The sequence below is a fragment of the Choloepus didactylus genome, chromosome 12 (assembly GCF_015220235.1).
Source record: "Choloepus didactylus isolate mChoDid1 chromosome 12, mChoDid1.pri, whole genome shotgun sequence".
Lineage (NCBI taxonomy): Eukaryota > Metazoa > Chordata > Mammalia > Pilosa > Megalonychidae > Choloepus > Choloepus didactylus.
The window spans coordinates 49,087,083-49,105,703 of NC_051318.1; the positions used below are offsets into that span (position 1 = coordinate 49,087,083).

The 18,621-nt window shown below is 33.3% G+C and overlaps 1 protein-coding gene across 1 annotated transcript in view; it reads left to right on the forward strand.

The window, feature by feature from the left end:
- The first annotated feature begins 312 nt into the window (after window positions 1-312).
- The window catches only part of LOC119506835, a 190,767-nt gene continuing 172,458 nt past the window's right edge, over window positions 313-18,621 (forward strand). The window contains 1 exon segment of the mRNA XM_037799910.1: window positions 313-421. Within this exon segment, the coding sequence (XP_037655838.1) occupies window positions 313-421 (109 nt within the window).

Consider the following 18,621-nt stretch of genomic DNA (forward strand, 5'->3'; position numbering starts at 1 on the left):
TCATCCAGAAATAAATAACTACAGGGACCAATTCTAACTGCTAGTGGTAGAGAACCTAAGGGAAGAGATGCTATAATAAGAACCTAGTAGCTCAGTGGAATGGTGCAATAATGTGGATGCTTGGACATTGTAGAAGGGAATTCTACACAACTAGTGCTCAGAACTCTAAGTTGGTTGTTGAGACCATAGAAAGAGGCATGACCAAGAAGGAGTTCACATGCTGCAGTCTGGTACAGTTTCAGACAAACCAGGGTTTGTTTCCTGGTAGATGTGGAAAAGTGATGTGGTTGACAATCTGCATGCCAATAGGACATGACTATTTTGCTCTTGGTACTTCCAAGTGAACCCAGTGATGCTGATGCTAGGAACGCCACTCGCCATGCAGGGCAACTGAGCACTATTGATGAAGGAATATTGACAGGTAATAGAAAAAGAATAAAATCTCTTCTTCCCTCTTCTCAACTTCCAATATTCCTCTATTGTCTCTTATTAGTTGAACATAACAGAGAGCCAGAGAGATGGTCAATGAAGCTGGAAAGTGAGCCACAAATCTGACTACAGAAGAAGGATCTGGAGTTAAGAAACAAAAGGTAAGTAACCAACACTAGGAACTGAGGCATTTTTTAAAGAGGATTGAAATATATACTGAGGGTACTGAAGTGTATGAAATGTTTGATAGTTAGGGAATTATCTAATGAGATAAGATTTTAGAAAAATAACTTGGCATCAATGTAGAAGATGAACAGGAAATAAGCTGGAATTAGTGGGAGAGGAAAAATTTAAAAGACTACTGCAATAATTTAGGTGAGAAAATTTGAGTCATTTAATTATAATGGTGCCAACAAACTGAAGAGACATGGCAGTTTGAACAGCTCTTCAGGACCTGCAGTTACATTTGTCTTCATCCCATTTAGGTGACACTTCTAGGAAATGCTAGCTTTAAATTTTATACTATTGTTTTTATACTGCACATTCTTAAACATGCTTAATATATTTAGAAATGGAGTTATTGAGTACAGAGTTCATTCCATTGCTCTTATATTGTCTTCAGGTCATAGAAATGATTTTCAATAGCAAATTTAATGCAGAGTTTTAAAATATATATATTCTAATTATCAATTGGATTTGGAGGGAAAAACCATAAAATTTCAAGTTAGGAATATCATTATTTTATTTCTATAGAATCACTAAATTAAATATGAAAGAGTTAAATCAATTATATGGTAATAAGATAAACAGCTAGGTTTAATAGTTACATTCATGTTTTCACAGTAATTTGTGTCCTAATGGATATATTCAAATCTAACCAAAGTTTTCTTCCATTTAGTTTCCATTTTAAACACAAGCATGACAGTCAATAACACTGCAAACTACCTAAAGCCCTGATAATTCAGAGATCAACATTCTAGTGTCTTCATATATCTCTTAATAAACATCAGATATAGAATTAGGAATGCAAATTCCACCTCAGAGGTTAAATGTATACTGTTTGGGAATGTTCACTCATGAGTTCAGGCATAATCCATTCTTAAGCCTATGTATCACTAGGCCTTCAGAGAGCTAGGATTAGGCTGCAATCTAACAATGATATGGGAATTACCACAGACGTAAAGTTTGGCCCCAATAGAGATGGCCAAATGGTCAAATCAATATTGTCTTAATCAGGTAATTGCTGGCTCCAAAGTTCCAAACTAATAAGCACAAGATAAATGCAAAGCATCCTGGGCACCAGTTCAATTATGAAAAGCAAGAGAACATGCCAAGGTAGAAGTCCAATGCTATAAATGGATTCAACTTGGAACAGACACATTATGAAGTGCTAAAACTGGGCATGACATGAGTTTTTCTTCATCCATCTGATTTACCAAATCATGACTCTCATGGTTCTCTGCAAAGACCAGGCAAAAAGCTGGCTTCTCCCCCTTAGCCCTTCTGCCCTTCTGGGTGTCAGGGTGAGGGAGAAATGAGCCTGTACATAATTCTATAGTCCCCATTAGGACTGCCTTGAGAAACAAGAACAAAATTGGATGAATAGAAGGTACTCAGTAATGCTCTTCAATATTGAGCTCCCTTAATTTTGAAAACATAAAAAAATCAGAAGTTATATATACTTTTGAATGTTTGGAAAAGAGGTTGTTTAATTTAATGAGGCCTGGACCAAAGGGAGGGGAAGTGGGGGGAGAATGAGCCCACCGACAGAAAGAAGTCCCTTGGGGGCCCTATGCCTATTTGGAAGGTATAATTTTAAAAGATTTAAGCTCTAAATATACAAATATTAATTTAGTTGAATAAAAGTGTGTCTCTTTATGGCTGTTTCAGCATGTTGTTGAATTCAGATGAACAACCAAAACCCATAATTAAAAAATTTATTTTTGTACAACAGTCTCTTGAAAAATGCCAAAGGTGCTGCAACTCAGAACACCTGAGGTTCTTAAAGTACTTGTTGTCCAATTATCTTTCCAAAGCCTCAAGAATATCCCAAAATTTCTCCTGTTCAAATCTTCCCTAAAAGCTTCCTCAAATTCAGCCCAATTCTTTGCTCTTTGAGGTGTACCCCTAGACTATTTTTGTAAACATAGTCATTCCTCCTCCTGGATATAATACTCTAAAGTTTCCAATGTAAAAGAGACAGACAAATTTGACTTTCTTTCAGGTCTCCCCTTCAATTCTTACTCTGTCATGTACAAAAAAAGCATAATGACCATACAGATTTCTTTACAAAAAGGAAAAGATGAGTATGTCTCAAAAACAAAATACCGTGGATTTATTTCCCATCTCACAATTTAGCCACACTTGACACTGACATCTACACCTCCCCCCCCCCACGCACATCTAAATCTGAAGTAGAAACTACACCTTCGAAGAATTTATCTACATGTGGTTGTTTTATCATGGTAGTCTTATCCTACCTATAGTTAAAACATGCTGTATTTGAAAGCAATTCTGTATCTATCTGATCTTTATAATGCCTCATCATTTCTGAAAATGATCCAGCTTTCCTTCTCGACCTACATGCTAGCAAGTCTATTTGCAAAGCATTTGAATATATACGTGCATGTTCATATATATGTATGTATGCATTTATGTGACCTTCGACCAAGTTTTTAAAAACTCAAAAACAAATGAAAGTTATAAAGAGATTTTGCTACAGATTTCATACCAGTTCCAAGAGATTATGTTCTGACACTTGCCAGCTGTGAGGATTGTATTTCAGATAAACAACATTGGTACCATTTTAGTGCATCATCATGTTACAGCTGCTGTAAAGAATAAATTTAGATTTTTAAAATAAGTTTCTTTTTCAAGGGAGAAGGTCATAAACACTGAATGAATTAGTAATGCTGGTATTAAAAGATTTTTTGCATTTAATCCTTATTTCAAATATAGAAACAAGTTAAAGCTTCAAATCTTACTTTCTGTGCATTCAATGATCAAGCTGAGTAAACGTATAATCTGGAATTCAAGGCAGTGTTTTTCAACCAGTAAGTTGGTGACCCTCAGGTTAGGAAATCAGTGAAGAGGTTTTTGACCAGCTGTATTAAATGTAAAAGAGTAGAATAAACAGTAAAAAAAATATAGGATTTAAATTATTAGGATGAATCCCAAGTGGTAAGTATAAGTTTAGTTCTTGAAATGGTTGCTTTGCATGTGTTCAAATATAATTTGCAGATATTTATATGTTACAAACAATGCATTTCATTTTATTGAGATTCTTTTTTATTAAGCTGCAATTACATACAGAAAATACATAGATCTTAAGGGTATAGTTCATTGAGTCTGACCATTCCATATATCCATGCAATCATCACCTCAATCAAAATATAGAGCATTGCCATTAGTCTACACTCTTCCATGCCTCTTTGAATTCTATTTCTCTTTCCTGTCCACTGAGATAGTCAACTATTATAATTTGCATTTTTATAGATTGGTTTTGCCAGTTCTAGAACTTCATAAAAATAGAATGATACAACATAATGTTCTTTCATTTCTTTCTTCAATTTATTTTGGGTTTACTTTGCTCATTTTTTGCTAGACAGCTATCTCCCCAAACCATGGCTCAAATTGCAGTTACCATATTAACTGGCATAAAATACAAACTTTGCTGCTAGCTCTTCAATATATAAATTGCTACATAAATAGCAGGTGCTTGTGATGATCAGTGACTAATCATGTCATTTCTTTCAAATTTTGTCTGTCATCATTCACTGTGCATCTACTATTCAGTTCATGCACAGACAGCAAAGCATGCATTTGTGTCTTCTTATCTTATTCTTATTTATTAGTGATAAACCCAAGTGACATTTTACAAAAAAAAAAAAAAAATGATCATTTAAAGAGGGAATTGGCCAAAAAGATGAAAGTGCAGCAAGGAAATGAAATGTGATAATAGTAGAAGTGAAATTTAAATTGAACATAAATGAAGTTATAGAAGTTATAGCTGGCCATGGAAATGCTGACACTGTCACAGTTCAAAAGAATCTGGATATGCAACCAGAGGATTTTAGTGAGTGAACTTGTCAATATAAACAAGGTAAGTGGCTGGAATGAAAAGAATGGAGATGCCTCAGAGGAAGTGACACTGCAAAATTTTGGAGACATTTAATAATATTGAAAGCACAAAAGATAAAATGTTGGTGCTTCAAATGGTATAATATTTATAGTCATGTATTGTTCTTTATGTTTAAATAATGCTAAATACATGAAGATATGCCAATGGATAAAATAAATCTATAATTGTAACTCTCAAACACACATAGAAATAAAATTAATGAATTGTCCAATTGTGGCGTTAGTTTTCTATGTGAATCTAAGTCTCTGGCTGCTGGCAATTGAACTATCCATAAGCAAACTCTTCACCTTTACCTTACATGGAAGCATAAAAAATGAATTGTAGATTTTTATGATAAAGTATGCAAATAATCCATTCCACATGATCACACAACTTGTTAAGATAACCGAAGTCAAAAACATAGTCATGTGTAATTAAATAAAAATATGAATATTATACAGAGCCAAATTCTGTGGTTTGGCATTTCTGTTTTTCAGGTCATTTCAAATAGATGTAGCTATCCATTCAAAAGCATGTGTTAGAAAATATTATGATTGATTTACTCTTCACTTCCTGTGATATAAAGATAAAGGCTGTACATGTAAAACTACAGACGAGTTAAATCAACATACAAATATAAGACTATCTCAGATTTTATAATATATTAGAGTATTATTCCTTTTCATAGGACAATACATTTAATTAAAATACTGAGTGAATTTCCATAAAGGATGTAACAGAAAGAATCCAGCAGTTGAAATTTACAGAATTCTCAACTCAATTAGACTTAAACATAAATTGGAAATTAATGTTTGTTCATGGGATAGCATGCAAGGAAATGCAAATAATGGCTGTAGGATCCATATATTACCCCTGCTTCTTCAAGTTTGGCACTGTGCCCAGGTTTATCTATACCTCCAGTTGATCCTGGAGGTGTAGATATTGAACCGATACCTTCAGATTCAAATCACTACAGTTTCTCTCATTGACTGAAAAAAAGAAAATCTGCCCTTTCTACCCCAAAGCCGAAACAAAACCCTAAAAATGGACTTATTGGTTTTATTTGTTTCATGAGCTTATCCATATGGGCAGCACCATGGAATGTACTGATTGGTTCAGTTTAGAATATGTGGTCCATGAAACCTGAAGTATATGATTACTTGTGGGATAAGTGCTGAGTGATACAGAAAATATTTATGTGAAATTCTTTGACAAAACTTGTAATTTCAAATGTATTGTGTCTTCTAATTTATATTTGAATAAGTCATCCAGTGACAATGTGAAGGTAATGGAATGAAGAGATGTTTTAAAAGATGATAATAGCACAACACAGGACATGAGAATAAGATGGGGAAAAGGAGTCAAAAAAGAAGAATGAAACTTTTGCCTAAGGAAAACACTGAAAGGAATTTGAAATAACATAACTGAAAACAATTATAGAAGACTAAACAAATGCTACCTGGAAGAAATATTAGAATGGCCAGAATTAACTGTGCTGAAATAGGAAATAAAATTACACACTTTTTTACAATACATTTGATAATTAAAGAACAAATATTAATATTTGAAAATGATAAGTAGTTAAAACTTTTCTCTTGTTGCTATTACCCAGGCCTGCTGTTTTCATGCTGTTCAATGCCAATTTCACAGAACACTAACATCAGAATGAAGTCACCCTGTGCTGGTGACAGAGTGAGAAAAAAAATATGACACCACTCTGTAATCACATCTGAGAACAGAATAAAACAAGAATCTATGCAACCATAAAAATGACCAATCATTCCACTCACTAGTACTGGTTCAATTTCTATAATCAAATAAATAAATATTTACATGTTAAACATGATTTATACTATATAAAGCATTGTTATTTGCATTTGAAATATATGAGACATGTATCTACCACATGAAATATGTGTAATGCAAATGGTGATAGAAATTCCATGAAATTAGTAGAATAGTTATTTTTCAACCGCATTTTATAAATGATGATGCCGAGGCATATATAGATTTAGTAATTTGTAAGAGTTGAACCATAGTTAAATGGATGCACTAAGACTGAGATCTAAATTAGGATTCCAATTCCAACTCTATCAGTTAATAGCAGTGTTATCTATGGCAATTTACTCAAATGTTTTTGTCTCTTCTTTTCTCATCTGTAAAATGTAGACAAAGTATTAAGCAAAATAAATAAGGTAGCTAGATCATTTCAGATAATTAACAAAGATTAGTGCTTAATAATGAAGCTGAACTTACCATGATTATTGTTAATACTAGAAGTACTATCATTATATTAGATGCTATATCCAGTAACTATTTGAGTACACATTTCATAATGCAATAAGAAATTTTGCATTTTTAAGTTCTTAATTTTCTTTCCACTTACCAGTTAAGTAGGCCTACTTATTTATGAATATTTTAAATGGGAATGATTACCTAAATTATAATGATATAAATTAAAAAGCAAATCAAGCTATTTCAATGTTTAGTTTATTGATATTTTATAATGGTGCAAAGTAGGATGATATTTATAGTGGCTTATTTTGATTATCTGTCAATGCAACTGAAGTTTGCATTTATTTGATAAATACTTATTTTGTTACTTTTTACTTAGCTATTTTTTAAAATATATGGGGAAATCTTCCGCCAGATCTTAAATACTTTCACTAGTTCTCATCAATTTCAGTCTCCAATATTTCTCAGTGCACTGATTTAAGCAAAAGTAATTTTTAAGACAGAAAATAATATATAGGATATATTATTATTATATAAGAATATATCTTATGGCTTTTCCTACATTTCCACTTTAATGTTAAAATATAAACCTATTTCAACAACATATGAATTCATATTTTTTACTTGAATAAGTAAATCACTATCATTATGAGCTCTAGGAAATTTGAAAAAAAAAACTTTTGTAGCTCAATATCATGGTTGTGATATACTTCAATTGGATTTTGAAGTCAATATTCTGTGCACTGGTAAATCACTAGAGAGATAAACCTTTTTTTCGTGAAGCTTCTGGTTTATAGGGGTCTAGATAACATGTTTATTAACCTAGTTTCTTATTTTCAAGTGACTTTGAAAATGTCTTCTTTCCCATTCTTATTGTATAAATAAGGGTGGTGAATTAATATAGTTTCATGCTGTAATTATGGACATAAAGAGTCTACAAGGAAAATTTTGAGTTTTCTCCTTTCATATTTCAGACTGTTAATATGAAAATTTAAATAATATTAATAGAAAATATATAATCATCTGTTATTGGAAATACTACATATCCTATTATATTGTTACCATCAGATCACCATTCGCCATGAGGAAGGCAATTTAAAGTAAACATAGAGTGCTACTGAAAGCATTACTGTGTTTAGTAAATGACATTTTCAGTTCCGTCAATTATAATTTCTCTCTAGTCTCCTGTTTTCTCACACTTTATCTGTGCCTTTCATTTTGTGGAATTAATATACTATAATGGAAAGGTCATATGGCATCTTAGTCTATGAACCTGGACTTTCACTTTTATTCCAAATGATTAGTTACAATGATTTGAGATCATTAGGATTTAATGTGAGTTTTCCCATTTATAAAATGGGGGTAACAAATATTCAGTGATCTCTTTTGAAGATCAAATGAGACAACCATCAAGAAGACACTTTGAATTAGTAACTATTAAAATATGTTGTTAAAAGATATTATGTTGTTTCATTCCATGATCATCAGCAAGATTCCTTCATTAATTTAAAGAAAAACATGAAGTATGTTAAATAGACATGTGTTACGGAAAAATGAAAACTGGTAAGGGTGTAGAAAGTGTCATGATGAGTGAGTCATGCTAGTGAAGATTCAGTGAGAAGGAGATTATTTGAACAAAGATCTAAAAAGATTGTGAAGCAAGCTTGCATTTTTCAAGTGAATGGCACTCTAGGCTAAGGAAGCACAATTTTTAAAGGCCTTGATGAAGGAATAAAGCTGCCTTGTTCTAGGAAGACACCTGGAGTTGAATGAGTGATTTGGGAGAATGGGAGAAACAGAAAGCTTTTGGAGGCATATCACACCGAGTCTTATAGTCCATTTAAGGACTCTGGGTTTCCCCAGAATAAAGAAGGACATCTGCTGGAAGGTTTTAAACAGAACAGTAATAAGAGTTGGCTATCTTCAGAAGTGTTGGCAGGGAAGCCAGGGAAGGAGCAGGGGAACCGGTTAAAGGCTAGCACAGTCATGAATGAAGACAGAATATAATGGTTTGAGCTAAGTTTGCAATAGTGGAGTTGGTAAGAGGTGGCTGGATTTTACATATATTATGGAATTTAAGTTGATGATGAAAGACTAGATATGGGTTGTGAAAAAAAAAGGAGTAAAAAAATGACATCAATGTTTTAGCTCTAACAGTGAAGATGAGGAATTCAGTCTTGGTCAAGTTAATTCTGAGACTTCTATCAGACATTCCAGTAGAGATGGAGAATAGCAAGTTGAATTTCTTAATCTGGAGTTCAATGCAGAGGTCTATTCTGGAGATACTAATTTGGGCATCAGAAGTGGTATCTAAACCATAGAATAGATCACAAAGGAAGTAGGTGCAAGAAAAGATGATCAAAAGTGAAGCTTGAACTACTTAATGCATAGAGATCAGAGAGATACAAAGCAAAAAGAAAAGAAAGGAGGGACCAGGGAATTAGGTTAGTATAGTGACTGGAAAATTAAGGACTCGAAAAGTCAATTGCTGTGAGCAATATAATATATCAATTTTAATGTGAAAAAATAGTTTAAGTAGTGTCTGGGATATAAAGCTTTGTTGAAGTGGGTTCAAGAGGGGGAATGTATGGAAAATCGAAGCAAATATAGATGAATCACCTAAGGAGTTTATGTTGATTTTGTTTTTGTTTTTTATACGTATAGAAGACAAATGTTGTGTTAACTGAAGGGAAGGGTGTGGGGTTTAGGGAATTATTCTTTTATCTCTAGGCAGGAGGTATTCTTTCATGCCGATGAGGACAATCAAATTGACAATGAAAAATATGATACATGAGAAAGGGGGATAAGAGTAAAACTACTGAATTTTAGTAGGTGTGAGGGAACAGAAGCCACTGTAAAAGCAAAGTGTGTAAAGCACAAAGAAAATATGTGTATTCCTGGAATAATGGAAACATAAGAAATTAAAGGTAGAATGCTTGTTGCAGTTATGGATAATGGACAGATCAAGTTTTGTGTCCAAAACTTTTTACAAGTATAAGTTATTTCTACATGTGACCTTTCTAATCAAAGCATTTTTTTTGCAGAAAAACAGTCTTAGAGAATATTTCATGATCAAATACACTAATGAAGCACTGCACATCCAACTTATCTTGCATGTTACTGATGTTTATATAGGAGTTGAATTGTCCTTTTGCCAATTCAGAATTATCCAAGCATATTTGATTACAGTATTGGATTGGAAAGCTTTCTTTCTTTCTTTCTTTCTGTCTTTCTTTTTTCTTTCTTTCTTTTTTCTTTTTCTTTCTTTCTTTCTTTCTTTCTTTCCTTCCTTCCTTCCTTCCCTTTCTTTCTTTTTCTTTCTTTCTTTCTTTCTTTCTTTCTTTTTCTTTCTTTCTTTCTTTCTTTCTTTCTTTTCTGTCATAAGCAAAAGAAATGCACAAAATGGTCCTAACAGAAAGTGAACACTTTGGCTCACATATGTAGAAAGATACAAAGAGTTTCACAGAACTAAAGAACAAATTTTAGTATCAGAGAATTTGTCCCTAGAACTGGGACTACTACTATGAATCAATCTCTCTCTCTCTCTCTCTCTCACTTACCTCTCTCTCACTTTCTCTCAAGTCATCAATAAATGTCTTCATTCTGTCCTGTTATGGAAAGGTCTTCTCTTCATATTAGCTTCAGGCTGTCCCAATATCACTTTCTTCTAGCAGGTAAAATGAAATAAAAATAAAAAACTAAAACCTAAATTAAAAAAAAAAATAAAAAGAGAAAAGAAAAAACGGTTAATCTGGATTGCATGCCCACTAATGTGTGTGTGTGAGGTGTGTGTATGTGTGTGTCAATGGTGAGGGTGTGGAGGGAGGTACACTATGGTAAGATGGAGAGGAAGAACAGACGAGGTTCCTACCATACATGATGTAACCAGCAGTATATACTGAAGAAAGCAATGCATGCATGCAAGGAGTAAATATCAACAATTCCAAGATAGACTGTTACTAAATTGCATAATCCTGTCTGTGATTTGAAAGATGGAAAGAATGCAGAAAATTAAGAAGCTGAGTAGATGAGTTATTAATTAATTTAAAATGCCTAAATGGGGAATACTAAGGAAAGCAGAATTAAATTAAAGTTAGTATCTTTGTTATTTCCATGGAGGTCTTCTGATTGTTACTTGCTATGGAAAGAATTAACATTTGATAAATACTGAAAGTACTTATTCTAATAGTTGTGCTGATGAGAATGTACACATGAAACTATGAGGAAAAATGAAATGGTTAAATGAGGCATGTTAACTATGGAAAACTGTTTGACCCAAGGATTAGGTTTTGCATTCTACAATGAGAATAACATTATCGGGTTAAGAAGTCTGTTCAAAGGAAAAGTAGTGCTCTGCTAATCTAATTAAGAAATGTATATTGCATTTGTATTTTCAGATATTCTGAAATTATCTTAGCCATTTTTCATTAGACCCTGTAGTTCCTAAACTTTATTTCAGTGATAAGAGCCACTACAAAAGCATGAACTTAGATAATGACAAGCCCAGTGCCGTCCTGGACAATTAAAATGTGAAAGCACATATAATTCACTTAAGAGAAAATGATATTTTTAAATAATAAAGTTTACACTGCTTTAATTTTTCGCTGAAAGAAACTAGTTACAAAATTTTCCTTTCTCATTTTTAAAAATAAAAATATTTTGACTACAACCTGCAATGTGTTATAACACTATTGTAAAGCACTGCGGCCCAAGACAAAATTTTCCTGGATTAAAATTATTTTACTAATCAATTTGTTAGATCCCTTATTAAGAGCAAAAGTCATTTATATGTAGTTCATCTATCATAAACAAGAATGTTTAGTGAAACATGATTTATAATAACAACAAAATAGAATCAAATTAAATTTCTAGTAATAGATGTTTGGAAAATGAGTTACAGTTATTAATCAATGGAATATTATGCATCTAAAAAGAATACTTCAAGTAAAATACATTGACATGAGAAAATGCTTAAAACATTCTGTTAAGTAAAACCAACAGAATATAAAATAATATACAACAATTTTGACAAATACCAACCCTCTAAGAGAGAGAGAGAGATTGAGAGAGAGTGAGCAAGGGAGATTAACACAAAGTACCAAAATATTCAGTGCCATATATGCTGAATTTTACTTTCCCATATATATATATATATATATATATATATATATATATAGAATGTTTTAAATAGTGGATATTAACCATGGTTGAATTGCACAAATTGAATAAATATATAAATGTCACTTAAAATTTTGACTCCTATATTTTAAGAGGTATGCTTAATAATCTGTGCAGTTTTGGAGGCAGGACTTTGGAAAAATCACCATGCATGACAATTTTCTTCAACTATATATGACATAGCTTCGTTTGTTGCTATTAGATTGATTATTCTGTAAAAGCATTACAAGAGTTTACAGCTCTCTAAAGGGTGAATTACCTATGTAGCCTTGTCTTAGTTCCCAGATTTTCTAGAAACAAATTACCATAGGCTTAAAAAACAGGAATTTATTGTCTCAGAGTTTTGGAGGCTAGATGTCCAAAATCAAGTTGTCATCAGTGGTGGTGATTTTGGTAGTGGTGGTGGCTTGTTAGAAATCCATAACTTAATCTCTCCTCCATCACATGGCCTTCTCTCTCCCCATCTGTCTCCTACTAATTGTGTCCAAACTTCCTCTGCTAATAAGATCCTTAATCCAGTTTGGCTTCACCTTAGCTGATAGCATCTTCAAAGATCCTATTAGCAATTGAATTCACATTCACAGGACTGGGGATATGTCAAGTCTTTTCAGGGGATGTGATTCAATGTATAACAATCATTTTAACCTCCTTTCCTTAAAAGGAAGATTATTGTTTCAGTTTCCATAAAAATGTTTGCACTGGAACAAAGGGGAGAGTTTTGCATGTCTCCTCTCATGGAGCCTATAAGTTGGCAGGGGTGGACAAACTAGAAACAAATTCAGTAACACCAAGTTGTGACTAATATGAAGAAAAAATAACTAAGGAAAGGGAACAAGTTTCAATTCTGTTTTTAAAGAAGACATTTCATATTAGGTCATCTGAAAAAGAAATCTGAATGAAATGAGGTCATGAGCTAGGAAATAAATGAGGGAAGTGACCTAGAGACATAGTATTCTTAAATTCAAAGGTACCTATATAGACACATGCTAAGTGTGTCTGATGAATGCCAAGGAGGCCAATTTAATTTAAAGGTTACAGGAGACAATGATAATGATAATTAGTAACATATACTGGGTGCTTTCGTACATAACATTTCTAAAATCCTGTCCCTTACCTTATTAACATATTCATATTAATTTAATCATCACAAAAATGCTATGAAATAGATATAATTATTGTCTCCATTTTATAGACAAGGAAATTGAAACATTCAAAGGTAAAGTAATTTTCCCAAGGCTTTTAGCTGATATGTAGGGGATCCAGATGTCAAATTTCTGACAGTCTGACTTTAATGCCATGATCTCATTCTCAAAGTTCTACTGAATTTTATCTTAAGTATGATACATTGATTAAACTATAGCATGTACATCAAAATTCCTCTTTCATTCAGAAGTACATATGAGTGATATGCTACCATATAGTTTCTTTTCAGTTTATTGATAACAGAATGAACATTTTTTCCTATCTCAAATGTGCAAAATTTGTTACCAAAGTTCAGTTTTGTGATCATTGCTGTACTATTTTGTAAATTAAATATAAACTGGCAGATGATATTTCAGATATTGGGTTAAACATAAATTAAACTATTTCATGAACCTATAAAATTCCAGAAATTTTCTATAAATTCCTTTTTGTTGTTGTTTCAATGATACCTTGGCTGTAAAATCAAACCTATTCATTGTTCTGTGCAAAAATATTTCACCCACACCCAAGAAATAATGTTAATAACTTCATAAAAGTTTTGGTGAATCTTCTCCTAGCTCATAGTCTACAATATTTCCATATTTTTTTCTTCCAACTCACAGGGCATCCTGAAAATGCTTCCCCTGTTTTGTGCAGAACAGTTCTTCCCACAATCAGGCCTGAGGAAGTTTCACCTAATAACTCAAGAAGGCATCAGAGTTTAACACACACAGACACACACTCATCTGAAACAACACAACAAAAGGAATGAAACTCCCTTTTTATAATTGAAATGGAAAATGTTTTTAAAACTCTAAATTTCAGTACATAATTATGTTAGGAATTTTGTGGCAAACACTGTCATTTAACTTATACTCAGGAAATGCCAATACTTAAGTTACATTTTTAAACTAACAATTTTCATGGTTCGTATGATGCCATCTTGACCAGTATGCTCTTACCTTAGGGCAATATGGGTGATGCTGGGCTTGTTGTTTTAGTGCAGCTGGACTACACATTTAGACTATTCTCTGCCTCATACAGCTTTTCCAGATTTTATCTATGGTATCTGAATAGAGTGTGTTTTGGTCAAAATAGAGGAGTCAAGTTGACTTGGAAGTGAGTGTGTTGCAGTTATAGCACAGTTGAGACTAAACTGAAATGCACTAGATTACATGAGATGAACTGGGTAGGATGTAGAAAGAAAAGAGATATAAATTTATAGTCTCAGCCCTTGGGAGCCAGGAATAAGCTCAGACTGAATAAGAACTTTCCAGTCCTAGTCTAAATTCTAGAGGAATACTGAAAATATAGAAAATTTGAAACTGGTTTGCCATGTTGGTGAGAAATCTAACGTTTTTCAATTTCAGGGTAAGTTGGAGAGTGTAGGTATTAGGGGTGAGGGAGATCTGAAATGTGATGTTGCTATTGATTTTAGAGGGGAACAGCAAACCACTATTTTACCTAAAGCAAGTGGAAAATGGCTTATGTCATTCATGGATACTCTAATAAGTGAGGTGAAGTAAAGTGTTGAAACATTTCCTGACTGAAAGTCAGAAAATCTGGATTCTATTTAGATTCTCTAACAAAAAAGCTGCACTATTTTGAGAGCCATTGACCTTATATGTTCCTTATTTGTAAAAAATGGAGAAAAAAATTTCTACATTGAGTAATGGCATTATATTTTGGAATCAAATTTTGTAAATATGCAAAAGTGTTTTAAAATACTGAAATATTAAAGAAAATATTTGTCTTGTTTTTCTAATGTATGTTTGTTATGTTGTTTTTCATTCTATTATCTTTTTTCTCTGTGACTTCATGTGTATTCATCTGCATTTAGTCAATCTTTGATGACTGCTTCAGAGACTTTAGCTCAAGACTTTTGTCTTATCTGAAAAATATTTCCAGGTTGGTAGAAACAAATCTTCATGTAGATATTCAAGAGATGTCAACTATAATGGCATAAAGTAGGTTGAAAATGACAAAACATGGTTTATCATTGGAAATGTTTCCAAAAGAGTGAAGTTAATAATATATAGAGTAGACATTCAATCAGGCAGCTGTCTCAGATCAGCTAGGAAATGGTCTTGATAGACAAATCTGTAAAGTAGTTGCCAGATGTTTGGTGTCTAAATACTAACTAGTACCACCAATGACTTTCTTAACTCCCAAGGGTTTCATGGAGGAGGAGATCATAGACTTTTAGCATTGAAATCACAGAAGTTTAAAATTGGAGGATCTTGAGAGCTGAAAGTGATTAGTTTACTCCCATACATCAACTCCTTTCATAATATACATATCTGATAGTTAATCAAACACATAAATGCATAAATGGTTAATAAAACATATATAATCTTGTGGATCTCGCTACCTTGCCAGATGTATTACTTCATGTGTGAATAGTTTCAAATAATATGAAGGATAATTTGAGAAAGTTCTAAGCTATTGTGGCAAAACTGAAACTAGAACTGAGCATTAGGGTGACATGGCAGCCAAGCTCTCTGCAAATGCTCTGACACAGATCCCACCGTCTCTGAACATTGGGGCTGCAGCACTCTTCCTGAACAACGGGGTAGAAGACATATCCCCTTCAAGCACAGGGGTAGATCCGCCTTTTCCACACACAGGGGTGGGCCCACTCTCTTAACCTAAGGAGATCTCTTCAGTCCGGACCTCGGCTTCCATGGTTCTGCCTTTGAAGTCATTCTTTCTTCAATTTGTCCCTTCTCTGTCCCTTTCAGTCCAGATTGACAGTGACTCCACTCACAGAAATCTTGCAAAAAACTTGTCAGCTTTGCATGTAGTTCACATGGGTACAAACTATTAGATAATAGAACCTTCCACTGATCTTTCCTGCATAATTGCATTTCCAATCTTGACTTCAAAGGAAATAGCTGTCTGGTTCCATATACAATTAAACATGGAGGCTTATTTTCTGGGGTCTCACTTCCAGTAGCTCAGGGAGGTCCCTCATAGAGCTGCTTCTGGCCCTAGTCTCAGATCACACTATCCACCTTGAATCAGAATTTCCCAAACAATCAATTTCTGTTTTTTTGTGCTTAATAGTTCAAGTTCTGTCTTTCATACATCAGAGCTCAGTTTTGCCAAGTTCTCTGCCACTTTAAATCAAGGATCACCTTCTGTCCAGTTTCCAGTAACACATTTATCATTTCCTTCTAAGGCATCAATGGAACTAGCTTTAACATCAATAGTTGTACAAACATTCTGTTCATGAGGAATTATGTGTTCTCTAAGATAATATGAATTTTCTCTACAACTCTCACTCAATTTTTAGCCCTTACAATTCTTCCAGTCTCTATCCATTATCCAATTCCAAACCTGTTTCCACATTTTTTTTTTTTTATATTTGTAATAGCAGTACCCATCTCTTTTGGTATCAAAATCTGTTTTAGTTTCCTTGACTACTCAAGCAAACACAATTCATTGGGTTACATTAAACACTGGTAATTTATTTACTCACAGTTTTGAAGCTAAGAGAAATTCCAAATCAAGGCATCATGAAGGCTAGGCTCTCTTCCCATAGACTGGTATTCTGGGGCTGGCTGCTGACTGTCCTTGGGCCCTAAATTGTCACATGGTCTCTTCTGGCCTCTCCCTTGATTTCTCCATTGATTTCAGCTGCTGGCTGCTTCCTCTGTGGCTTTCCCTCTGTGTCTGAATTTCATTCATCTTATACTGAACTCTAGTAATAGGATCAAAACCTGTGCTCTTTGAGGTTGGCCATACCTTAACTGAAATAACCCTCATCAAAAAGTCCTACTTACAATGGGTTCATACTCACAGAAATGGATTAAATTTAAGAATATGTTTTTCAGCAGCACATACAGCTCCAAACCACCACATATAAAAACAAACATAAATAGAGGACATAATGTAAGAAAAAGAAAAGCATATTTAAAAGGGTAGCAACGAACATTTAATACTTAGGACTAACTTTCCAAGAAATGCACAAATTCTATATGAGAAAAGTTTTTTTTAAAACTCCTGAATGAAGAAAAGGTAGCCTTGGAAAAATGGAAAAATATCACCTGATCTTGAATACGGTGACTCAACATTCTAAAGATGTCAGTTTTTCCCTACGTTTACTTATAAATTTAATGTATTAACATGAAAAATACAAAATTTTAAAATGTATTTTGATAAGTTGGTTCTAAAGGTCATATGGTAAAACATACATGCAAATACAGCCAGTAAAACACTGAGAAAGAAAAACACTGAGGGGAGCAGGCCCCACTGGATGTTAAATATACCATAAAATCCCTATAAATAAATAAAGATAATATTATTGTACTGTTAGGAGAATAGACAAACAAATAAGAAGCAGAAACAAAATTTAGATTTAGGTCCATATGGGAATTTAAACAACGTGTTAAAGACGGCATGTAAAATCACTGAAGCAAATATGTAGGAGCTTTTAAGTAAATGCTATTGGTATAACTAGGTAGCCACGTTAAAAAGAGATAAAAATTAGATCCATACTCACATGAAATACACAAATGAACTTAAAATAGGTCAGGGATATAACTGTAAAAAGTAAAACGGTGTAATTTTTTCTTTAACCTCAGGGTAGGCAGGGAGTCCTTTCAAGCTAGTACTAAACTACAAAGCAAAAGAAAGAAAATAAACTGTATTCTATCAAAATGCTTTTTCTTCCTTCCTTCCTTCCTTCCTTCCTTCATTCCTTCCTTCCTTCCTTCATTCCTTCCTTCCTTCCTTCCTTCTCCAAACACCATAACAACATCAAAAGACAACCAATAAAGTGGGGATGTATCCACAGTTGGTCACTCTAAGGCCTATACTATACCTAAATGTAGTCTTTACGTGACAGTGTTTCCAGATAAAATACAGGGGAGCTAATTAAATTTGCCTTTCAGATAAAGAACAATTATTTGTTTTCCAGTATAGTTGTGATGGCTTTATAGGCACCAGTGAATTTGCTTAGCTATATGCAGTCCAATCCCAAAGTGTGAGAGGGTAAACCAGACCTTCCTGTCATCCAGTTAGACAATTATAAGGCTTATTCCACATAACTGTGAGGATCTCCAGCAAGTTGGGGCCCTATTTGTCTTCTGAAATAACTCATTAATTAATGCATTTGGTAATAGATGGTATCCATACGTGGATTTCCTTTCTTCATTTCCTTTCATGTGCTGCCTGTGACTATCTCCAAAAAGAACTACCTGTATCCAAGTTCTCCTTTTAAATGAAAAACATCTGAGATGCACGCTGTCATTAATTTGAAAAGACTATGCTTTCTCCATTGATTAAACTTTGCTCCTTTTTCAAAAATCAATTAACAGTATTTTGTTGGTCTGTTTATGGATTCTTTATTGGGCTCCGTTGATCTGTCTTTCTTTTTGCCATGCCAAATTATCTTGATTAATGTAGCTTTATAGTAAGTCTTAAAATCAGAAAGGATGAGTCCTCCAACTTTTCTCTTTTTTAGAATTATTTTG